The sequence below is a fragment of the Podarcis raffonei genome, chromosome 6, assembly GCF_027172205.1.
Source record: "Podarcis raffonei isolate rPodRaf1 chromosome 6, rPodRaf1.pri, whole genome shotgun sequence".
NCBI classification, from domain to species: domain Eukaryota; kingdom Metazoa; phylum Chordata; class Lepidosauria; order Squamata; family Lacertidae; genus Podarcis; species Podarcis raffonei.
In genome coordinates this window covers 37,430,515-37,456,443 of record NC_070607.1, presented here as the reverse complement: position 1 = coordinate 37,456,443, position 25,929 = coordinate 37,430,515, and the positions used below count along the sequence as shown (strand labels likewise).

The 25,929-nt window shown below is 41.2% G+C and overlaps 1 protein-coding gene across 2 annotated transcripts; it reads right to left on the bottom strand.

Annotated features, from left to right (window-relative positions):
- Positions 1–2,425: 2,425 nt before the first annotated feature.
- Positions 2,426–24,450, bottom strand: SERBP1 (SERPINE1 mRNA binding protein 1). 2 transcript variants are annotated; one of them, XM_053392110.1, is made up of 10 exons: positions 23,920–24,450; positions 15,147–15,300; positions 13,174–13,320; positions 12,965–13,060; positions 12,131–12,205; positions 10,178–10,355; positions 7,967–8,014; positions 6,329–6,502; positions 5,392–5,430; positions 2,426–3,428 (listed from the first exon to the last, which is right to left on the bottom strand). In XM_053392110.1, exons 1-10 carry the CDS (start codon positions 24,329–24,331, stop codon positions 3,372–3,374), a joined length of 1,380 nt encoding a protein of 459 aa, XP_053248085.1. In that variant the 5' UTR covers positions 24,332–24,450; the 3' UTR covers positions 2,426–3,371. The 2 variants fall into 2 exon arrangements, with proteins under 2 accessions (XP_053248085.1, XP_053248086.1); XM_053392111.1 differs by having other exon boundaries at positions 12,965–13,036; positions 23,920–24,449.
- Between the last annotated feature and the right edge of the window lie 1,479 nt (positions 24,451–25,929).

The window sequence follows — 25,929 nt, the reverse complement described above, 5'->3', positions numbered from 1 at the left end:
AAATTACAAAACTGAGCCAAGGCCAAGTGTTTACAGATGCAATTACGAAATAAAAGCCTAAACTGGTGGAAGCAGTGACAAACCCAATGAACCTGAAATCACAGGCAAGAAGAAAGTGAAATAATGCTTATTGTAAGAGTGAAGACAACCAATGCATCCCTTTTAGAGCTGCTGCCCCCCCCCAATCTACATAGCCCTTAGTGGCTTTTCTAAAGCTTCAACTGGATTGCGTCAAGAAGTAGTGCAGGACCCTGGGTAGCCAACAGTTCTCTTCAGTGCACCGCAAACCTTGTGAATTAGGATAGATGTTCTGCCAATGTCTGCTGAAAAGCAGCAATAAACCGTCACCATACAGTGATCTGTGCATTTTCCAAGATCACACAAACCTGCAAAAAGGCAGCTGCCTTACTACAATTTATTTTCTTATTTCAGTTCACACCCCAACTAGTATTCAGCTGAATGCATATCTATACTCTGAGCACTCAAGACAGCGAGAAGCATCAGTCCTGCTTTTATTAAGTCAACAGGTATGGTATGCAAGTGAATCTCATCGGGCAAGATGTAATCAACCATTAGATGTAGTACCCATCCAACAGAAAGACGATGTATATTCACAACAGACATAGTTTTGATCCTTAGGGTTACCTTAGAAGGTCTTGTGCTCTTTTTATTTTTCCCTTTTACTAATTTGGTTAACTTCTCTGCCTGTCAGTTGACACAAGATGAACTTTCATGCTCAAACATTAAAATAAGTCAATTAATTCATATTCAACTGACCCATATTTTTTAAGAGAGGCATCATCTCTAAATGCAGTGGTGCAACAGCAGGATAAGCAAGCAGAAGAAAATGAGGTCAAATTTGTTAATAGCTAATACTAGAATTAGAATATACAGGTAGGTATTTTGCCAAACCTGCTGCTGATGGATCCACAAGGGCACCATCCTGTGGGAAAAAGATTTAGGGGCTTGTAGGCCGGAAATCAAGTAAGAAGCCTGACATTAGAGGCATTCATAATGCCTACCTTCCATTACGTTTTTATAAAAGAGCATGAAAATAAACCTGTATTTAACACGCACCAATATTAAAGAGAAAAAAATTCACAGCTTGACACAAATTAAGAACACAGCTATTAAAAGAACAGCAAATGGGTCATCTTTAAAAAGCCTTCCTATGCCTGTTCTATATTACATATATGCTATAAGATGAAGAAAGCATGTGTCAAGTATCAAATTGGCATGGCATGGGATGTGTGGCTTTCAGGAATAACATGTATAAAAGGGCTATGGTTTGGGGTGGGAAAAGTCATTATTAGCCTGGGAAAGGGAAAGGGGGGGTGGATATAAAGAACAGCAAAAAAACTATTCAGTAAGCATGTCTTTGGGGACCAGAATACTTACACAGTGGTTATATGAAAATGCTCTTTAAGGATACAGACAACATCCACTATTTTCCAACATATTCTGAACTATGAGATGAGGAGGGGCAGGGAACAAAGAACTACTGAAAACGTATGTACCTGTTGACGCAAGAAATTTGACTACCTCCAAAATGGGATATTTCCATGCTAAGCACCAAGAAAACTTTGAAAGAATGCGTAGCATTTTTAACAACCACCCTCCTAGGGGCAAAATCGATTTCATACAGTTAAAAATGTGGTTATTTCTTCTTCTTCTTCCTGGCTGCAATGATGATTTTGAGTGTACCAGAAGTCCGATAAAATACAGTAACCTTTGCTTATGTAAACAAATGTTCATTACAAAATCATTCAGATAATGCAAGCCAACTGAACACTGCAATCGTTGAGTTTATATTCAGCTGTCCAATACTGTTGCCCATCCTGTGGCTTTAAAAAAAATAGGGCATCACCATTAAGCTTTCTACCTAAGAAACCCATGAATGCTACACACACTCCTCAAAGTGTCGAAACCTTAAATAGATGGGTTATTTCCTGCTCTAGCCTCCTAACAAAAGTTGCAGACAAAAAGCCTAAGTAGTCCTTTTTATTATTTGCTGTTCAAGTCCTTTTGTGTTTTGAAAGTGGTAACATTCCTGTTCACAGGGATTAAGTTAAACTATTAAGAAAATTCTACAGTGGAAGGAGAACTTCTTACAATCGCCCTCTGAAAATAAAACATTCACTTGTCAGCTAGCAGAGACCAGGAGCTGAAGCAGTAGGAGCAAAAATCCACATTTCAATTAGGTGGAGAGGTTTTGGTTTCTGTCCCACGGAGTCCACAGCCGTCCCACTTTGATGCTCTTTGTTCTCCAACTTACACAAGTCAAGTAATCCTCCTCCCAAGTAGCACACAGTGCCCTTTGGTTTCTTCTTTAGGCCCAGGGTTGCATCTAATGAAAGTGTTTGAATGCATCCAGCATAGGTGCATTTTTTGTGTATATATACTGCACTGCCAGACAAATATCAAATGTAGTTTAAACGAACTGTATTAGAAATAGATGCCGCTCCCCAACCTCCCATGTTTTGAAAAAAAAAGTTGCTCCAGTCTACAAAGTATTTTTGGTAGCAACAATATTAACAAGTTTAAACAAAGTTTACCAAACAAACAACTAGTTTTGTTGAAGAAAAAAAGGGAGTAAGATAAAAGAGGTGTATATGAGAGGTGTAACACCAAGTTTTTTTAAATGGCTTAGACCAATTATCCAAACAGAGCTGCTGGATTCATAAGAAGGTATTTGAGTAAAAACCAATGTGCTTTGACTATTTTTCAAGTATCTGATATCAATTTTGTATAAAGACTTTGAATACACAAACTACCAAAGATAGAAGAAAATTGACTTTTCCAAGTTTGAATTTAAGTATTAAAAACTTAAAATACTTCAGAAGTTAGTATTCCACACAGTACTAACAATTTTCCAAATTATTTTTGTACATATCCCAGCTGACTGTGGACTGAAAACAATCTGCTAAGCAGTATTAAAAGAGTGTGCAAGAGTTAAATTGTTTGTAGTTCGGGGAAAAACATCTAAAAACCTAACTTAAAAAAATAAAAACAAATGAAGTGAAAGCTTTAACTGGTACACACTGTTCACACCTATATTTCAAGTTTGGAAACGCATATTTTCAAGCAGCAATACAAAAAAGTATCCATGAAGAATGCATAATTTCTGAAAAAAATTATGAAAACATCCCTGCTACCATTACATTTCTAAATACAAAACTGACTACCATATTGTTGCTTCTGTGTAGCAAGAGAAGTTCATTTTCAAAACAGGTAAAATTCAGTCTTCAGGTGTGAATGGTATGAATGAGAGTCCCCTTTTTAATTTCTTAAGTTGTTTTTAGGATCCTTAAGCATGCAAGCCTTGTAGAGGAGGGCCCAACAAGGGGCAGGGGTGGCTTAGGGCATCCAGTTTAGGACAGAGCTGGGAAAGCTTCTGGGTCATCAACATCAGGAGCAGAAGCACTTGACTGAAAGAAAAACAGAACGTACGTTATCTGGAGAGTCCACGTAACCATTTTCATTTGCGGCATTCTGTAAGGTAACAGAACGTTCACATTGAATTAATACACTGAATCAGGGCCTGGCTGTGATGATGAACTGGATGAGGGTCAACAACTGAAGCTTAATTTAGACAAGGCTCAGTCACTGCTAGTGGGTGGTTGTCTTGTCTGGCTGAGCAGTGTGCAGCCTGCTCTAGATATCCACTGCCATCACAGGTGGCCTTGGTGGTGAGGAGTTGGTGGCCCAACTATGACCCTATCTGGCCTGGAATAACCCAGCTACAATAATCTATGCTCTGTTAACCTCAGTATTTGATCGCTTTACATGGGGCTGCCTTTGAACACTGTTTGGAAACTACTACTAGTGCAGAATGTAGCTACCCAATGCTGATATGCTCATGGCAAACTGATCATATAACACTGAACTTGGCACAACTGCACTGGCTGCCTATAAGTTTCCAGGCCCCATTCAAAGTGCTAGTTTTGACCTATAAATCCTTATATGGCGCAGAACCTTGAAATATTTTGAAACACCCCTCCCAATATAAACCTACCAGACCCTGATCTTCTTGGTGCCTTCTCTGAGCTTACTTCAGATATTTTGTAGACAATTATGTGCACTCAAAACAAGTCCAGTACAAGAAAATCTTGAACTGGGATTTTTAATTCTATTCTGTTATGTTTAGTAGTATGGAACCATACGTAATGCAGACTTGGTGTGCTCTAGTTATTATGTACATTTGTATCACACCTCTCTTCCATCATGGTACTCAGCGTACTGTAAATAGGATTTCCAGTCAGTCTCCTGCCAGGCACTGACCAGACCCAGACTTGCTTAGCTTCAAGCAAGGTGGTTGCATCATTTACTTCAAGACCATCCCTGTGCACACTGCACACACACTTTTCAGTTGTAGAAGGAGAAAGAGGCATGAGCGCAGGTGATTTGGTGTTAAATGGAAAATCCATCACTGGCAAGAATATTTACACCTGTGCTCATGATACAATTGAATCTATGCTTCTCTCTCAGCACACACACTGATCTGATAGAAAGGATGCCAAGTCCTGTTTATGTGGAAGCTGTATACTTTAATTCTACACATGTATCTTTTGTCTTCAGCTCAGTAACACCTTAATATAAACCCCAAATGAATTTGGAGAAATTTGCAGTATGATACAGCTCACTTGCTTTGACAATGACTTTCAAGCTTTGATCGGCTTCACATTATAACACTGCAACACTCCATTTATAAAATCTATTTCTGGAGATAGTGTGCAGAAAAATGGATTCTTAGAACCCATGTAACTATAGTAAATTATGAAGTCTTGCCTACTTCCACATAAGGAGTTTCATCCGGATGTTACTTTTAAGTCAACCTACATATGTAAATGCTATGTTATGTTGTATGCTGATGGTAAACAGGTATCTTCATTTTAGATGACATTAAGAAACCCCAATAGCCTAGATTCCAAGAACAATTCCCAGAATGGAGGGAAACTGTTACTGTGGGTTTTGTGATCTGTCTAAATTTTAAAAAACAATACCTTAATAACATCATGGTTACAGTTACAGTGTTTCTATTTTATACCCAATACAACCTCAAACAGCCCTGACGTGCAAGCATTACAGAAACGAAGACATGTCAAAGCTGGGGGGGAAAGTCCAGGAGGATCAAAAAATGGCTGTCATCTATAAATGCTATGGGCAAGCAAATAAAAATGTGAAAGCAGGTTGCCGTTTTTAATCAAACAACAAACACAAATTAAGAGTATCAAAATGCATGCAAATAACACTTTAACCAGAAATTCTGATAAGCGTTACATATGATTTAATTCACCCTTAACACTGACTTTCACCAATGAAAAATGTCTGACCAGGAATAAGGCTACAATTGTATACACATCCTGAGAGATTTATAAACAAGTCACCAACCTGGCTGGGTGTGTGGATCACATCAAACTCCTTAACCAACTAGAAGGAAACACAGTCAAGACACAAGTATTAGTGTGGATCTGCACATTCATAATGAGCAAAATCACAAAACAGAAATGCTGGATTCTCAATTAGTTCTACTGGAAAAGCCTTTCAAAAAGAGAAATCCAGCAACTGAAAATAGACTACTCTCTCTCTCTTTTTAAGCACATTAAAGCCAATAAAGAAAAATATTCCCGCTTATGATCGATAAATCACTGGAGTATCAATTGCTGTTTGCAAGCTGTGGTACCCACCCAGCATATTTGGGAACTTCATGTTTTGCATGAGAAATAGGCATAATTAAGTTGCATCCAAAGTGTGCAAAGACAACACATGCAATATACATGGTAACATCATGAGCATGTCTACATTTTGTCAAGAAAACAATGTCTTAAATCCAAATTTGTATGAGGGTGCTTCTGCTCAGTCTAGAGGGTGTTTCAGTCCCTTCCTTCTAGCTATATCCCTTAGTATTTCACAAAGATAAAAGATTCCATGAAAGAGTTTTCAGTCATGCACATGTGGGGAAAAGCTTAAGTAACACCCAAAGTACTTGCAGAAGTGTCTACTGTTCAGACAGGTGATTTGGATTCAAGCCTATGTCAACTTTCAAACTCATGGTGGCAAACTAATGTATTCTGCACACGCACACATGGATTAAAGCCACCAATATTAAAATAAGTACCACCTCTTAAACTAAATTTTTGCTCCACTACAAAGGACTATTAATTAGGGCACAGGTGTAAAGGGAAAGACTAGGAGGATAGATCTATGCGTAATATTATGGTAACTTGCTCGGCAGCAGCTTAGTCGCTGAAACCTGCTCATGTTGTTTTTAAGTACCATCAATAGGTATACAAAAAACCTCTTTCATTTAAATAGAAAGAACTGTTACCTTGTCAGTTCTGCTTCCACGATTAGCTCTTCCCCCGCGTCCACGTCCTCCTCTTCCACCTCTGCCACCACGCCCAGGACGACCAAGATCTCCAAAATTGATTTCCAGCTGAGATGTGATATCATTTGCTGGCTTGCGGAAGTGATGATCCATTGCAGAGTCTTCAGCATGAGACTAAAATGAAAATAAGAAAGTCAGGACCACCACTGAAAAGGTATTTTCACTAAATACCAGATACAACCCAGAATGCAACACTGGGTGTGGGGGAGGGGGGATTACAGCACTCAAACATCACCTATATGAAATGATGGTCAAAAACTGCCACAAATGGCCCCAGCCCTTTTGACCACAGGAAGGACAGCCAAGAGCAAAAGCAGAATGTAGCACATGTACACCTAAGCACAGTGTGCTTTCATTTATTGTTTGCTTATTTAGCTGAATGCTGGAACTATATCAATATACAGTAAATATTTACCAAATTCCAGGTATTGGTACTTATTCATCTCTATTTTAGCATTCAGTATCTAATAAGAGATATGATTGTATCCAAAACATGCAGAAAAAATTGCAGAGGTGGGATGGTGGAATCCAGTAGAAGCCGCCATATTAGGTAAATCCAAGCCTGCCTCACCCTCTGCAAACCACCTTGAATTTCAGAAGTGATGCAGAGAAAATTGCTCAGAAGCCTCAAAAACAAAATATTGCCTGCCACTTAATTAAAATTTCCTATTCAACGCATCTCTATTAACTGGAAAGGCTTCTACAAGCTAGAACAGACTTCTGGGTGCCAACCATCAGGTGACAGGCAGTATGTACTTTTTAAAGTCACTGTCTCCTGGAGCGCCCCATATCCTGCAAACATCTAAGTTTAGCCTCAACCAGACCTATACTGACCTTGCTGCTCTCAGCTTCTGCTTATCAGTTAGGCTTGTGTTACTGAAGTGTCTTCCTATGGCAGAGGTGGAGAATGCTTGGATCTTTTAATTTAATCCCTAAAATAAGATTGCATATACCTGCTAGTGTATTACTGCATCCAAACTGCCAGGCAATGAACTTTAGTATACAGATCACAGAACAGAGATCAACTGAGAGACAAAACTTACTTGACTGGACAGTAAAAGCAGTGAACACAATGGGACTTTCTCCTTTATGTCGGCTCCTCACTTACAACACAGCCAACAGCTGCCTCAGGCATGGAACCTGTTTCCCATGGCCATGACTGGGGAACGTGTAATAAAAAGGTGCTGCCCTAGACCTACAGAGTGAGGCATAGGCTGGCCTCTTGCCACTGTGGAGAGCATCCAGCGCCACTGGCAGGCTGCACCACCTGATTCCCAGGAGGAACTTCATGGCAAGAGGCAGACCAACCTGGCCCCATCCATCAGGCAGCCAAAGAGCAGCTGCTCCAAAGCCCTTTCCTCTCCATTCCTTGCTCCTTTCGTAAGACAGCTATTATATAAGAAACCTGTCCACAGGTTCCCTGTCCTACCTTTTATTTTATTTGTTGGCATTTACAGACTGCTCTTCACCATGCAGGAAATATATTCATATATTCACTCACTCACACAACTTAGAAAAATTTAATGCTTTAAAACTGTTTAAGAACAACATCAACATTACCACATATAGTGTTCGTACCTCATTGGATTCCATCTGACTCCCTTGCATCTCTGTCACCCCCTTTGTCTGATGCAAATTGTATGTCGATACACAAGGAGAGAAAAAAGTACATGAGAATTTGCATATTAAAATAACACGCTCTATGATTCAAGGTAGGTGAACCCAATAGAATACAAGTGACTAAACAAGTGGACAGAGCAAAAGCAGTAAGCAGATTTTAATATGCAACTAGAAAATTTGGGCAAAATCCAACATCACATCAGCAAATGCAACATTTCCCTTTCCTCTCCTCCTGTACCCTGCCAATCTGTTCCAGGGGTCCCCCAACCCTCCGGAGCATATTTTAGGGGCACATAGAAGCCTGTTATTAATTTCAGGCTTGCACATGACCCTAAGGGTTATGAGCTTTTTTTTGTTTTCTGCAACATCAACACCAATTAAGTGTTGAGAAACCATTAGTGGGAGGGGGGGAGCTGAACAATGGATCACATTAGAATACAATGGGGTGAATAACTGAATCTGGCAAATGGGTCTGATGTTATCTCCTATATGGAACAAGTTTGAAAAGAGGGTGGGGCCAATCACCTGACTCAATTGCCAGAATGATGTCGGACGACGTTTTCTGACCAGTTTGTGTAATCAAACTGTACAGCAGATGCAGCTAACAAAGCACTTTTCAAAGTGCTTCACAATACCAGACAATCAGCTGATCTGCAGTACCTCCAAGCCAGATTTTTACCAGCCTCACACCTGACATCATGTATGACACAAAGTGTAGGGCAAGTGGGAGTTGCTTGGCCAAATATGGAGGACTGGCAGGCTTAATCAGGTCCCTACATTGGAGGTTTCTTACCCATGGAATAAAGTAGTAATCTTTAGGTAGTCTTAAAGGAGCTGAACAACTGTAAAATACATTTAAAGGCTGCAATTCCAAGCAAACTTAACCAGGAGTAAGCCTCAACACAGTGGGAATTACCTCCAAATAAATATGCAATGGATTTTTCAGTTAGGTGTCCATTATTTCCCACATTTATATGCCTTAGCCAATATTCCAAAATCAGAGAAAATTGGTGGTAAAAATAAGTGTAAACTCCAAGCCATTGGAATTAAAATTCCAAGTAATTTTGCAAGTATCACCTCATCTGCACAAGCATAAAATTAATCACATTGAAATTTCTGACAGGAAGCTACTACAGTTGAATACATTTCACCAGGTACTGAGAGTTGGACAAGCAGAACCCCACTCACAACAGGACTTCGAGCCTAGGTCAACTAAAAGCACCTTTTCCCTTGACGCTGCTAGCTCTCTGTGGACTTATAAAATGGTGTCTGTGGTGCATGCTTGAATTACTCATCAGAAGTGGTACCATAATAGAATGAAGTATCCCACACATGAATTCTGCATTTTTGAGTGTGCCCTAGGATTCAGGTTTCAATAAATTATGGACACAATCAACATCCCGGTGGTAAACCTCCCACCGAATTCAGCAGAGCTGGAATGCGTACAGTGGTACCTCGCAAGACGAATGCCACGCAAGACGAAAGAGTTTTCCGTTTTTTGAGTCGTTCCGCAAGACGAATTTCCCTATGGGCTTGCTTCGCAAGATGAAACGTCTTGCGAGTTCCTGCGAGTTTGTTTCCTTTTTCTTAAAGCCGCTAAGCCGTTAATAGCCGCTAAGCCGTTAATAGCCGTGCTTCGCAAGACGAAAAAACCGCAAGACAAAGAGACTCGCGGAACGGATTAATTTCGTCTTGCGAGGCACCACTGTATTTTCATCTAGACCTTGAATGCCCACACACCAAGAACTGAAAGCTTTACCAAGCTTGACCTATGTTGGAGACTTTACCAGATAGCAGCTGTGTCTCCATGGTTTTCTCTCAAAGAGAGAAAACTTCTAGCCTTTCTAGCAAAGGCTAGAAACGTTTGTTTCAAAGTGATTAAAACAGGACTGGTTTCTGCACATGGTAAAGGCAAAACATCTGCTATAGAGAATGTAAATATTGATAGGATACCTTAAACTACTTACTCTTAAAGGTGTGAGTAAAATGAAAACATCAGATAGCACAGTTAGTAGAGTATGAGACTCTTAATCTCAGGGTTGCAAGTTCGAGTCCTATGTTGGGCAAGATTCCTGCACTGTGGGGGGTTGGACTGGATAACCTTTGTGGTTCCTTCCAACTCTACAATTCAGTGATTCCATGAAGACAAGATAATCCAGAAAAACCCACCTCCTCACTCTTTGACTTATGAAGAACAAAACCTTTTTTCCATTGTCCATCAGCACCTTCATTTGGTTTACGGATGTTGAATTCAACTTTTGCACGATCTTTATTTTGAATAGCTTTCCATTCATCCAGAGTCATTTCCTTAGGACCTTCTTCCTTGACTTCTTCTACTTCATTCTCTCTGAAATAAGTTTACAATGGTGGAAACTCATTTCATAGTCTTTGTCACACTCAGAATGGTGAAGTCTCAATATCGGAATGCTGGAAGCAACCAGGAAGGCCACACTTCTAGAATTTATTGTTCACACAAAAAGCTGTACTTTAATGGATGTTATTTTCAATTCAGACAAAATACTGTGCTATTGGAAATCACGTGACCACATAAACTCTGGCTTCATGACAAGTTGCATTAATCCAAGTGTGCAACACATTGTTGATAACTAATAGCTGGCAGCTAAAGATAGTCACCTTATATGTATTTTAGCAGACCACAGAGATAGAACAGTTCTGCTTAATTCCTCCTTACCAGTCCTTCTTCAGCAATTACAAAGCAATTGTTTCTCCCAACAGATACAATACCTTAACAGTTTTCAATGGTTTGCCTCCCACCCCCTCCAGTCATGTCATGACAGCTTGCCATATGGAGAAAGACAAGTTAAAGCACAGACTGTATGTCTTACATACATCAGTGCTAAGGCATTCCCCCAAAGCAAGATTTTGCACAACAGCTTCAAATGCTGATTCTCCCAGAGGCATTATGACTTAACTGATATATCAGTATACCAATTTCATTGCCATATCTATTTTGGGAGGGAAAAAAAGGAAAATGGCTTCAAAACTTCACCAGCAACAACAATGAGCAGCTTGCTATGTGCAAAACAAAATGGAAACCTGTCCGAAGTAGTTACATCAATGATCAGCTGTGAACCTCCTGACTTAAAAAATGAATCAAGTTGTTTCATTCATGACCTCTGGTAAGGGCTCACAATTAAAGTTAGTTAATGTTAAATGAAATCCCAGCTTATACTTAGTAACCAAGAATAAAAGACTGATTTCCGAAGTAAGTATTGCCCGAAAGCTCCCAAAGTGCATGCATGGGCCAAGTTCACATGTAGGACATCCAAATAATGGCATTGCATGATTGTGCTGAGTTATCTACAGCACAACAGCCACTTAACCAAGGAATGTAGGCTTCCTATGCTGCTGAAAGAGCTTTTCCACTCTAAAAGTTCAAGTCAGTAAGTATTGTTATCTGCATCAATGCCCATCAGTCTATGATAGTCCTGCACCTAAGTACCACCTCTACTCCCCATTTCTCATCCAATTTTACGATTTTACACAGCACTTCTGTGACGTGTCAAAACGAAGTGGCAAATGCATGGCAAGCCACTATGCAAGAAAGAAATGTTTAGCTAGCTCAAAATGCCAATAGGTTATTCAGCATCATTGTGCAAGTACAAAGGCTCAAATAGGAAGGTTGAAATCCAACACTTTGTGGATTGCATGCACAACAAGGCTCCCTCGCCCTTTCATCATGCAGTTCCACAAACCTGCTCTGGAAGGTCCTTTGCTGTCATTCATGGACACCATCGGATTCTATCCTACAACCTTATTTACACACACAATCCTGTAGTTTTTGAAGTAGCTACTTTTTAGCTGGCACCAACGTTGGATTTCACAGTTTTATCACTGCCAATTCAAGACCAGAGCTTCTCAACTAGACTCACCATTTCACAAGTTTAGATTTATGAGGATTTTAAGCTAAAATTCCACTTAAGCATCTCAACCTGAGTCTGCCAATCATGTAAAAAAGGAAATTTAAATAAGTAAACAGATTTTCCTGTTTTTAAAAGAAAAACTTTATACAAAAAACAACCAACCACCTCCTTTTGACATGAAAGGAGCCTAGCAACCTCATAAATGATCAAACAAGGATTCTGGCAATGTAATACTTACTTATTCTCTGAGTCGGCAGGTGGATGCTCCTCCCCCTCTGGTGTTTCCTCTGTCACATTTGATTGATCCAAATCACTGGAATTAAAGACAGTTTTAAAATATCTGATGCTTCATATGAGCACTGCCTACCCACCTGATACCTGATATTCAATGACCTCAAAATTATACCAAAGCTTACAGTGGAACGTCAAAGAATATTCACTCCACAATATAAACACTGCCCCACCATCAAACCCTAGCTGCACTGCTGACAAAAGCATGGGTGATTTTCTATGCCAACACAACAGAGGCAAATTTGGGATCTAGAATTATAATTCCAAATTTAGAAAAATGCTTGCTATTTGCTATACTGCTGCTATACTGCTGCCCCTTCAGGAAAGCACACAGGCAGGATGCGCGCATACACATACACACACACACACACACACACACACACACACACAGATAAATGGAAATGATCCTGCACTAAGCCAGAAAAATGGGTGATGCATACATTAGGGATATCAAACATTAATCATACTCATGAGACCACCTACTGAAATCAATGGACTGGCATTCCTTAACTCCATTTATTTTAAAGGGCCTACGCAGGCTATGACTATTAGGTATTACCAATAATGTTTGAATCAAATTTTAATATTTTTCTTGTAAATCTGCTCTTCTTGGGGAACAGTAAAGAGCTACTCAGGACAATGAAATGGGAAATCCTGCTCCTTTTCACTACCTCTCCTGAATTTTTTCACTCATTATGTGATCTTGCAAACTTAAAATACCCATGGTCTTTTCCTATAATTTAGTTTATTCTGAACAAGTATTTCAATACAAAATACTAACGTTAGTTCATCTTTGACAGTTCCCCAGTTGTGCGATCCACTTCCACCACGCTTGTCCTCATGCTTTAGACCACTGAAATGTGAATGTGAAAGAGAACTAACAAAACTGAGTTAACATAATAGTGTTGGAATACAGATTTTCAAAAGCAAATTTTCAAAGTATTATTCTGATATGAATCCACTTTAAAAAAGAACGAGTTTAAGACTTACGATCTGTCGCTTCCACTATGCCTATCAAATTCACGTTTGCCTCGGGAGTCAAAACCATCTCCTCTGCCCATGCCACGTCCTCTGCCACCACGGCCCCCTCTTCCACCTGGTCCACCACGGCCACGCATTGGACGATCAATAATGGGTCTATTGTAAAATAAAGCGAAATTAGGAATGACACTAGAAACTCTACTTCTACCTTGGCAGTGGTAGTAATCATCTTTCTTAATATTATATCAAGTTCTAAAATTATGCTGCAGCTACTTAAGCGCTATTAACGTTATTTGTATCTTTTTCCATTTCAGTATTCACATACTGCCCAACAACAAACGTTCTCTGGTCAATTTAACAGTAATAATTATAACCATAGATAACAGTAATAATTATAACCATAGATAAAATACAGCATGAAAACATGAACCAGTACAAAGCAGTGAAATAAAATAAGAGGCAGAGAATATTTTAAGTACAGCTGATTTAAAAAGCCTAGGAAAGTAACATTTTTACCTGACACTGAAAAGACCATAAAGTAGGCGTCAGGCAAGTCTCTCTGGTGAAAGCATCACATAACTGTGGTATCGACAATAAAAAGGTCCTCTCAAGAAGCCACCCACCCCATCTCACTTGGCAGGGTACACAGAAGGCTTGAGAAGATTTTGTTTTATTTATTTAATAAATTGTATACTAATTTTCAAGTGAAGTCCTTGAAGACTTGACTTCTGTATAAAGCCAGGTGATCTTAGGCTTCATGCAGGGGTGTGTGTATGAAAAGGCAATTCTTCAGGTACCCTGGCCCCAAGTCATTTATGGCTTTTATGCTTTATACAGACATTCTGAATTGGCCCCAGAAACAAAATGGAAATCAGTATAGATGGCAAAGCACAAATGCAGTATGATTATATTCATCAGTTCTTGCCAGTAATCTTCGTCCTATTCTGGACCAGTTGTAGTTTCCATATTATTTTCAAAGGCAGCCATACATATACAATATTGCAGTAATCCATATGAGAGACTACCCAAGTGTTAATAAGAGTGGCTAAGCTATATGCTGAAATACAGTGTTAGAAATTCACGAGGCACAGGTACCATGCCGAGGTCTCTCAATGCTAGGTTGGCAACTGACACCTCTTTCTTAAGCAGGTAAACAGAAGAGCTTAGTTACTGCGTTTATTTCCCACCTTTTCTCCAAGCAATACATGGTTCATGCCACTCCTCAGTTAATCCCTACAACCACCCTGTGAGGTAGGTTAAGAGGCTGTGACTGGCCCAAGGTCACAGTGTGTTTCATGAATGAGGGGGATTTGAACCCTGATCTCCCAGGTCCTAGTCTGACACTCTAAACACTATATCGCTCTGGCTTCCTAGAGGACTTCTGCTATGGGGCAGCTAAAAAAAAATTAAGAAGGTAAATAAATTCATGGAAAGCATAGAGAAGGAGCTGAAATATTTTCCATGAAGCTTAATTTGTTTTATTCTGGGTTGTTTCATTTGCTGTTTTAATGTGTTGCAAATTGCTTGGATTTCTTTTCTTTAAAAGATAAAGTAGTATAGAAATGATGGTGATAACAGTAATAATAATGTTCATTGTTTGAAAAAAAAATCATGGTGTTTAGACATCCCATTGTGGCGACCATAACCTAGGTTTAAGGTGCCATTTGACAATTAGCTTACATATCTGAGTTTCTAACAATGCTGATAAAATGCATTTTGAGCAACCAAGGCTGTCTGTTCCTCCAGTGACAGTAGATGATCCAGGAGAATGCTTATACCAAAACTTTGATCCTTTAGGGGGAACACAATATCCTAAAACAGGTTCATATTAAAATACAAAAGCATGCCACATTAAGACAAATATACCACACTACCCAATTAAAACCCATTAACAGACTAATCAGAGAACATCTTGCTATAACCAGAGGACATCCTGCATACAATTTTCTCTGCCAATCAATCTTAAAATGTTCAGTTCTTACTTATCAACAGAAAATTCTCCTCCTTCACCCTTTTCTTCAGCAGGTTTGTCAAACCTGCGTTCACGAGGAGGCCGTCTCTCTTGCCTCCTCTCAATAGGCTTGCCTTCTCCCTGAGGCTGCTGTTGATCAGGCCTTCTGCCAATTCGCCTTATCCCTAAAATAGAAAGCAATCCGCGTCAGTAAGTTATTTAGCTACTTCCACAAAGCAACTGTTATTCTTGAACACACAGCAGAGGAATCCTGTAGAAGACACTAGTTGTTCTAAGGCTTGGAGGTAGTATCATAAAACTACTCCACACAACAAATAAAAGATATCCAAATTATAGCCAAGTAACACCTCTGGAAGTTTTCATTTCAAAAATAACCATGTTATTTGAAATTTACACAGCAAAAAAAATGTGGCAATGTGCCTTTAAAGGTGTGAATGAAGGTTGTGCCATGTAAGGGGCATGGTGGGAATACAACACCAATATAGCCAGTTGTGAGGGATGATGAGACTTGTTTTCCAACATCATCCAGAAGTCAGCTCACTGGCTACCCCTGTCCAAGCTAATATAAATAGATATGAGATATTGGGTGAGTTTATTCCTTCCTTGGAGCAGTCAGGAGTTCTAACATTTCAGACAGATTGTTTTGTACACTGAAGCACAGCTGGAAACTAGGAAGTGTGTATAATTTTGCTTTGATAGTTTGATAGCATACAGAACATGATATAGACTATAATAAAGCAGAGAATTGTGTGTACCTTGTAGGAAGTAATTTTCCTATATAGAAGATTTATCAAGTTCGAAGAATTACAACACACAACTATCCTGGAAAGACGAGTGCACATCATGCACTGAAATCTGGTAAGACACCCCCCATCCCCGCCTTCAAGAAATTAGAAGTTATAATTCATTTGGAGAAACTTGAAAAAGACTACTGAAACTGATGTTTTACCAATAACCTGTAATATTTAGATATTTTTGTATGCAATTAAAACTCAATTAGTATGATTTGTGTCTGTATTTGTTATGCAGGCTATGGTTATGAGACCCTCATGGGGTGTATTTTAATCATAGTATTATAGCCTCATAGCATTTTACTATCATAGTATTTTATGCTTTTGAACATAAAAATGACTGCTTACCATGGAGAATGACATCTGGTCAAAGTAATTTTTCAGCTTTTTAATACTACTTCAACCTGTACTCTGGAAAAGTCAAATCTAAGCCCCTAGAAGCATACACTGCCAAACCCCTTCTTTTTGTTTTAAGGAAACCCATAAGAACATTTTCTTATTTTTAAGCTCCTCTGGTGGCGAAATTGACTAGGGGTGAAGCTGTTTCCAATCTGATCTATCAATGATACCACTCCACAGCCTTATACAAGAGTAAGGAAAGCAGCCATAGTTAGGGAAGGAGAGGACCATCACTCTCCTCATTATGTATGAAAATGTACTGAGTTATTTATTCTGGATGATGGCTTGTGCTGTGGTAGGGTAAGAAAGTTGGACCCATAGCTCCAAAGAAAGAGCTGCTAGAGCAGCAATAAGCCCTACCTTGTGGCCCACTCTATTCCCTTCTTTAGGAGTGGTTGTGGCAGCACCCACAACTCCCGTCATCCCAGACCACACTTCTGGTCACAATGGCTGAGACAAAGAAGCTGTAGTCCACAACATCAGGAGAGCATCTGGTTGAGGAGGCTGGCTTAAAGACTCTGTGTATCAATCCCCAAGGTTTCCATTCAAATACAAAATGAAATTTACATTAATTTATGTGTCACAAAGGATTTTCCTCTTGGCACCAAGGGCTGCTGCAAACATTACTTTATTACCAATATCATATGCAAAACCAAAAGGCCTATACCCACCAATTAACATTAAATGATACTCTGGAGTGGCTTCCAGAACTCTGTTGAATGCTAAACCCATGTCTTCACTACATGTATGTCAACTTTCTACCTGAGCTTCTGTGCTCCTGTGCTCAACTTGCACGTAATGCTCAACCATGGTTTATGAAGATAGCTTATTTAACTACTCAGAGATTATTTCAAACCTGGATTCCTGGTTTCAATACATCTTTTAAAGCAACATTAAGTTATGCCATAGTCCTCCTTCCAGCGATGAGAGAGGGAGCTTGTGAGCCCAACACTCTTTTCAGGCTCATTCATATAGCACTAAAATATGGCCTAACATTACATGTAACTGTAATGAACTTTGCTGCACTCCAGAAGATTCCTGTACATTACAGTTAAGAAATGTAGGCTACTACCAAAAGGTAGCTAGAAGAGCAGTATTGTTTATGAAAACCAATGGTCAAATTTAATACTTCTTTTAAGCAGAGGAGAAATAAAATCTGCTCTCCCTGAACAGAAATGGATCACAAGTCCACTCAAGAGGTTGCCACAGGTGACTGGGTCTTTTAATATCTATGTCATGATCAAGTCCACTATTGAGGCTACCTGCTGTGGCTTCAGATTACAGGAAAGGGAATTCTGAACTACCACTGTTATTATACTCCTTCCACATGTTTAGGAATCATGGGGGTAATCCTCTTTGCCTATTCTCCCTGCTCCCTTTCAAACTCCCAAGCAGGTCAAACATGCTCTCTTCCTAACCCCTGAACTCTGAAAAGATCCCCAGGCAGCTCATCCAATCCATGTTCTTCCAAAGTCACTGCATGCTAGAATGTGCTCATGTTGCCCTGACAACTCTTCTCTTCTATGCCACTCTGTGGCAGCTTGTCCTGGCTTGTCTATGCAGGCCTAGAACTGAGCTTCTCCTCTACAGAGTCTACTTTAAAATGTGGTAGAGATATAAGCAAGAGTTTTGTCCTGACAGTCACACTGGCCTTTGCAGTTGATCTTTGCTTCCAAGTACCTCCAATGAGCAGGGTGAGAAAGCTCTGATTTGTGAGAAGAGGCAGGAAAGTTAGCTATCATGAAATTAAGGCTAAAATGGTAAATTCGTGGAATTCAAAGTACTATAAATTAGACATGCACTTAAAGCTGTATTTGAATAATTGAATTTTTAAATAAAAAAATAGATGTAGTACCCATTATTCAGATGAAATGCTTTCCTAAAGCAGTATATAGCTGTAGATTACAGTGTAAGTCTGTGGCTCTTTTGCTGCTGTTACATACTTTGTAAAATGCCTTAGTGTGCGGGATATAAAGCTGGAGAAAACAGCAGTAGCAAGACTAGTTAAAACTAGTTTAAGGCAGTTAAAAGGAGCTCTTGTGCCACTGAAGCAGCAGATTTTAAGCTGTGTTTACGGTTGAAATGCTTGTTTGATGGTTATACAACACTCTCCCCTCTAGTATAATACACTGAATTACACACAACTGTCACTTAATAATTTGAATAATTTGGGACAAACTTGTGCGCATATCAACAGATCCTTGATCTCAAGACTGGTCAATGACTGAAATAAACAACAGACTTTTAGAAGACATCTGAAGGCAGCCCTGTACTGGGAAATTTTAATGTCTGGTGTTTTACCATTTTTTACATGTGCTGTAAGCCGCCCAAAGTGGCTGGGGAAACCCAGCCAGATGGGCGGGGTATAAATAATAAAATTATTTTTAGGCCAAAATATCACCAAAATTTAAAGCAAACTTTAAAAATAGTCTTAAAGCACAGGATGAGAGTATAGCAGCAAGAGCATGTCAGCAGGATTACTTGCACTACCTAATAGTTGTCCACAGCACTCATATGAGATGAACTCTTCTTCTGTCAATACCAGTTTTGCAGAATGGCTTCAAAATTTCTGAAAAATTATAATCTGTATACAACCCTTATGTTCCACCACTCTTCAAAGGAAGTTTACTGCACGTTTTTTTAAAAATTAAGTTTCCCCCTTCAAGTGACAGTATAACAAGCGATCCATAAATTACCATTGCCACTGGCCCCAACAGTCCTCTTGTTCAAAATGAGACACAAACATATTCTTTTGTGTTGAGGAAGGAGAAATTCTCATGTTATGCCAAGCAGGGACCCTTTGCTAACAGTGGAAATCTATGCTGGACTAGATGGGCAATAGGTCTGATCCAGCAGGCCATTGTTATGTTCTTAATATTGATTTTATGTTTGTATCAACTGCACTAATATTTTTTTTCCATTTTCAGCATTTGTACTTAGCCTCCCATTTATGGAGACTGTTTAATTGTTTTTAAAATCAGGGCTGTTTTATCCTGTTTCAATTAAAGCTTTTGCAATTTTTTGGTTATTTCATTTATTACAGATTGTCTTTTACATGGGTTATAAGCCAACCAGGCAATATGTGCACTTAATAAATACAGGGTTTTTTTTAAAGCAACAACAACAACCCCCCTCCCATTATACTGTATCAATGCCCAAGGTAAAATGAGTTATCAACATGAACAGATTGTTCATCTCTTTGGAAGTTTGATACTCATATGTGAAGAGGAGTGATAATATGCAGATGGGTTCCCCCCCCCCCAAAAAAACACATCTTTAATTGCTATAACAAAAAATTAGCATGAAAATGGGAGGACGTGGCATGCCTTAGGAAAAAGAGCACTGTAAAAACCTAATGGCATAGATTGTTGATGGCACACACCATAACTCTCTCAAGAGGGTAAGCAGGACTGGCCCTGGAAAGGAAATTTGCCACAAGACTTCCTGAGAACTCCACAAAGATATTTGTGAAGGAATCATTACAGAAATATGTGCCCATTAATATATGAAACTTACTTAAAACCATGGGCCTGAAAAGGATTTAAGTGCCTTAAAATTTGAAATATTTTATTTCTTGCAATGAGCAGAGCACACATACCCCAGCCAGGCTGGAAATGGACAATGATATAAGAGCTACAGTGGTACCTCGGGTTAAGAACTTAAGTCGTTCTGGAGGTCTGTTCTTAACCTGAAACTGTTCTTAACCTGAGGTACCACTTTAGCTAATGGGGCCTCCTGCTGCAGCCGCCCAATTTCTGTTCTCATCCTGAAGCAAAGTTCTTAACCCAAGGTACTATTTCTGGGTTAGCGGAGTCTGTAACCTGAAGCCTCTGTAACCCGAGGTACCACTGTAATGTCCAAAAAAAAAAGTCCGTATCTCGCAAAAAACAAGTCACCTGAGTTTCCTTAACTAAAGCTAAACATTCCACACTCAAAGTTCATGTAAAAATGTGTTCAAGCATGACTGACTCAAAGGGTTGAATCCGGAGTGCTTGGGAATTGAACTCTACACACAAGATGCTCCTCTGCTAGAGGAAGGGGGGGGGAGGCAACATTCCTCCTTATTAATTTATTTTCCAAACTTTCATAAAAATGTATCAAAGTAGTATACAACTTATAAAAATAAATTTAGCAAAAAGCATCCACAAAAATGTCACTAGGACATCAATAAATACTAATTGCTTAAAAACAGAAAATTAAGATAGCAGAGGTCTATCTAAACCAGGGGTTAGCAAACTTACCACACCTCGGGCTGGTGTCTCCAGTACCAATTGCACAGCGGGCAGAGGAGCGCATGCCCATACGTGTGCGCACACCCTACTTCCAGGTCGGAGGAGCACCAGGAATAGCTTGTGCGCATGAGTATGGGCTTCCTCCAACCCGGATGTGCACTGGAAATAACGCTTGCGCACAAGCTATTTCCGCTGCTCCTCCGACCCGGAAGTGGGCAGCCGCACAGCGCAGGTAAGAGCGGGCGGCGGCGGCAGGCGTTGCCGCAGGCCAGATAAATGAGTCCCTCGGGCCTTATCCAGTCCGCGGGCCTAAGTTTGGTGACCCCTGATCTAAACAATAGTTTTAAAAAGACATCTGAAAGAAGGGAGGCATGGTTCCTGCTGAACCTCTACTGTAGAGGTTCCCTCTGTAGCTCCCTGAAAAGCTGCTCCAGAGGGCTGCAAGATCCTCTGGAACCATGAGGGAGGCTGTGGGAAGGGGTGTTTAGAGGCTCCAGTGGATCTCAGTCCCTTTTGTGAATGAAAGAGGTTCTTCCATTCAGTGCATTGGAATATGCATCTCGTTACTTCCTACAGGCACTGGTGATGTATTGGCATTAAGTTTTCAGATTCTGCCACTCTATTTTATATGTGCCGCTGACAGTCACACAAGACACTGTATCCGTATTAACACAGGGTGTAAACTTAAATATTCCAAATCTTGGTTTTTAATGTGTTAATTACAAAATCATCTCCCTTCCTGAGGAACAGCCTTACTTACCATTTGAAGCTACTTGTATACAAAAAACCTTTACTTATAAGCACAAAAATCTAAAAGCCACAATAATTTTGAATTTCAAAATTTTACACTTTACTTTCAGAAGTGTGCAGTTTCAGAACTGCTTTAGAAGTGTTTCAAATTATTATTAAATATATATATTCTTGCATTTACATCCTGCCTTTTTTCCACTGTGATGCCCAAGGCATCATGCACGTGCACAGTCAGTCATCCAGGTACCTCATGTGCCCTCAGACCATTATCACCAACCTAAACACACTTATTTATTGGTTAATCCACTGAACACAGCTAAGTTTTTTCTTAATTCATTGTGCCAATATTTCACTATAATAATTTAACATCAATTTCAGTTCATTTGCTGTTGCCATTCTACAATAGCTGGTTTTATTTATTCGTTAATTGTCAAAAAGCCAACCCTCCCACCAACACCTAACTAAGCCACATGTTACTGCTGCCACTACTCCAATATTCACAAGCCCCCTTTCCCCCTCGTTTTTTTGGCTCAACCTGGTAACTTGATAGTCTAGCTGAAATCTACAAGATTCTTCAATTTTCCCTCCCTGCTGAAAGGGAGTCACCACAAGAGTACAGTACAACTGCAGGCTGGTGGTGGGAAGAGAAATTAAGACCCTCCATAATTGGGCCAACAAGCAGTTTAAAAAGATGCATATGACACAAGGACTAGCAGTTACTGATTACAGCTCAAATGCTTATTTCATAGCATATAAATAATAAATGAAGTGCCTTATTTATCAGGTTCTCAAATACTTTGGACAGTAGTTATGACATTAGTACACGGTCAATTAACAGATGTCAGAAGTCTGAGCTATTCACAAATCTTAGCACATTTGCTGTTGGGATGCAGCAGCGTTCCCATGATCAAGAGAATGCTTAAGTACTAAAGCAATTTTTGAAAGAAGAACACACTTCATGCTTTTTGCAAATTATTTGTAAGCATAAAGCAGTGAATTAATCACACTAAGTAGCTATTCATTTGTAGCAAGTAATCTGGAAAATGCACACTAGCAGTCCAGTCTTAAGAAAAATGTTACTGCATTAAGTCCAATACACAAAAGGTTTTTTTTAAGTGTTTACTTCATCTGTAACCAACTCTTAATTGTTCACTTTACGTACTTTAGAATGTTGTATATGTCACAACTCAATTATAACTTGACAGTTAATTTTTATCATCAAGTTACAGGCCCATGGTTCTCCCTCCTAATGAAAGTACATGGGAAAACAGTGCAACACATGGTTCTTTTTGTATTATTCAGGTTCAGAGATATAAACCCAATTATCACCATGAAGCTGGGTACCATTTACCAAATGTTCAGAAAATTTAGACATTTACAGCCCAAACCTTTATGTGCCTACTCAGAAATAAGTCCCACTGAATTCAGTAGGACTTCTTCCACGGTAACTGTAATCTTAATCACATTAAACATGTGGGTTCCTTAATTAGTGCAGTGACAGAAAAATATCAATACTTTCTTAGGTTCCAACTTTAAAACAAAAAATTGGTGTGTTCTGCATACTACGCAAGTTACAAAGGGGTGAGAGCTTCACACAGCAGTGCACAGTTCTTAAAATTTCATCTCAGAACATATACAACTCATTTGATATCCACATCAGAAAAGCTGTGGAAACAGTGAACTAAATAGAGACCTCCATGGCAAAGTCTAGTCGTTCTCAATTGGAAATAACACCTACTGAAGTGAAGCTTACGTCCTAATAAGCATACCTAGCATTGGGCGGCATGCCTGCAATTAAAACTTAAGACCTATATTCAAAAAGTGCCTTTCTCACGTTAGCCTGCAAGGCCCAACTTAAAGCACATCAAGGGCTCACTCCATTTTGTCTCTTCCCTCAGCCCCTAGTAGGCGGCAGCAGCAGCAGATAGCTGGAGCCAAGCAACACGCGGGCCACGCACGTGGCCAGGTGCAAATGGGCTAAACTTCATTAGCAGCGGCAATCCAGGACGCTGCGGCCGGCGCGCTTGCAGCTTGGCAAACCTGAAGCCCCTCTCCTCGCAAAAAGCACTCTCCGCTCGCAGGCTTTTTCGCCCTCAAAGAAACGCCACCATTACAAACATTGGAGGCCCGCCACTAACTTGCCCCCCTTCCCGCGCAAGGCCTAAGTATCCTGACACACACCTGCCCAGCAACCCTCACCTTCCTTGCTTCCCTCCCTCAGAAGAAGTGCAGGGGCCCAGCGAGCCGCCTCTCCCCGTTTCCCCCCTCCCATGAGGCGCGCGTTCACACGGCGCCTGGTCGACACGAGGTGGTCGACCCTTGCCTGCACGCAAGGCAACGCGAGCACAGCACCCCAGGCCGCCCTAATAAAGCATGGAGGAAAGGGATCGTGTCCTTTCTAGGAAATCTATCTAGGAAGGGACGGGGGGGGATCCTGCTCTAGCACCACGTGCTGCGTCTAAGGCGGGCCGGGGGCTCTTACTGCGGGCCGGACTCGCTGGGTGAAGGGGGGGAGGCTGCCTCCGCCCGCGCAAGGGAGACGCTGCCCTGGTTTCTGGGGAGGGAGGCCCTGGCTTCCCCCCTAAAAGGAGGCACCCCTCCCTCCACTTACCTTCCTTCCTGAGGGGCGCGGAGCCAGGCTGCCCGCCACCGCCGCCATCCTCTCTTCGGTCGCCGGCGGCGCCAGGCCCAGAGGAGGAGGAGGCGAAGGGCGGCAGAGGGTTTTTGCGCTCCTTCTGAGACTCCCTGCGCAGCTGCTTGGCCGCGCTGCCGCTCCCGCCGCCGGAGCCGGGCTGGCCCGACCCGCTGCTTGAGGAGGAGTTGGCCTGGGCCGCCTGCCCGCCGCCACCGCCGCGGCCGCCCTGATGGCCCCCTCCGCCGCCGCCTCCCCCTCCGCCGCCGCTCTCTTTCTTGCGGCTCTCGGCCGCCTGGATCACCTCGAAGGGGTCGGATTCGTCGTCCAAGAGCTGGTCAAAGCGGTTGGTGACGACGCAACCGAAGCCTTCCTGCAGGTGTCCGGGCATGATGGGCCCCTCTCGGTGGGATCCTCCTCCGATGCTGCCCAGGCCCCTGGCCCACCCCCTCCGCGCTCGCTTGCTGCCCACACAAGATGGCCGGCCCCCTAAGAAACTCGCTTCTCTTCCGGCGAGAACGACATCCGGGAAACAGGCGGCAGGAGGCCGCGGGCGCCCGCAAAGGGTCTCGGGAAGTGGAGGCCGGGCCCTCCGACTGCCAGAGTAATCGGCACGCCTCGAGGAGCGGGACCACAATTCCCGGCAGGCACCGCGGCAACGAGATACAAGGAGGCAGAGGCGGACATCCCAATGGGTTCCCGCCTTCCCCAGCCTCCGACTATCCTCTTGGGAGGGGAGCGGGAAAGAAAGCGGCAGGCAGTTCCCCTCTTTCTTAGAAGGAAGCGACAGTGCTTTTAAACAAAAAGCAAAATGTGGGGTGCTCTTCTGTACAAATCAGGCTGAAAACCTGAAAGGTCAATAAGGCTCTTTTCTGCTAACTCAAAAGACTAGTGCGGGGGGATTATTTTTTGATAGCTTCAGCTATTTTGTTCTTGTGGATATATGTAACACCCATATAGATATAGACGGTATAGATACCGTCCGCTGTAATGTGCATGCAGTGCAAGTGAAGAAGGCAGTGTGCAGATTGCCAGTTTCTCTTGCTAGTTTCTCGATCAAGGCTGCAATCCTATAAAATCTTACTTCCAAATACGCATTAATAGGATTGTAACTACAAATGACAGCCTTCAGGTTCCTGGAAAGAAAGAAAATCAAGCTACGAACTAAAAAAAATGGTAGTAAAACTGTGGTCTCTTCTGTATTCAACATGATGCTTGTCACAGGATCTGAAATCAGTATTAAACTGTTCTAGAATTAACAACCATGCTTTGATTCCACGTTTACACATAATCAGGTCACCCATAACCATGAAAGAAAAAGGCAGATGAGGTTAGCCTTAATATCCCATTGGGCAAATAAATTATTTGTTTCTTTAGAACATTTGTATCCACCCTCATCAGCCCCAAAGGCTGCCAGAGGGGCTTACATACAATCACTGTGTCTCTTAAACAATGCTGCCCTTCTATTAGAGATCATGCACATCTAAGTATTTGTGGAAGCAACAAATTGACCATGGCAAAAGAAGGTTGCTGCATCAGATTCATCTAGATATATAATGAACTAATTATTAAAGTTTTGTTCCACATGATCTTCCCACATTAGGAAAGGAGGAAAGGGAAGCCACATGTACATGTTAAAAAAGGTAAAGATAAAGAACCCCTGACAGTTAAGTCCAGTTGCGAACAAGTCTGGAGTTGCGGCGCTTATCTGGCTTTACTGGCCAAGGGAGCCGTTTGTCCGCAGTTTTTCCAGGTCACGTGGCCACCATGACTAAGCTGCTTCTGGCGAACCAGAGCAGTGCACGGAAACGCCGTTTACCTTCCCCGCCAGAGTGGTACCTATTTATCTACTTGCACTTTGACGTGCTTTCGAACTGCTAGGTTGGCAGGAGCTGGGACTGAGCAACGGGAGCTCACCCCGTCACGGGGATTTGAACCGCCGACCTTCTGATCAGCAAGTCCATTTTAGCAGGAGGCAAAAAGAGTACA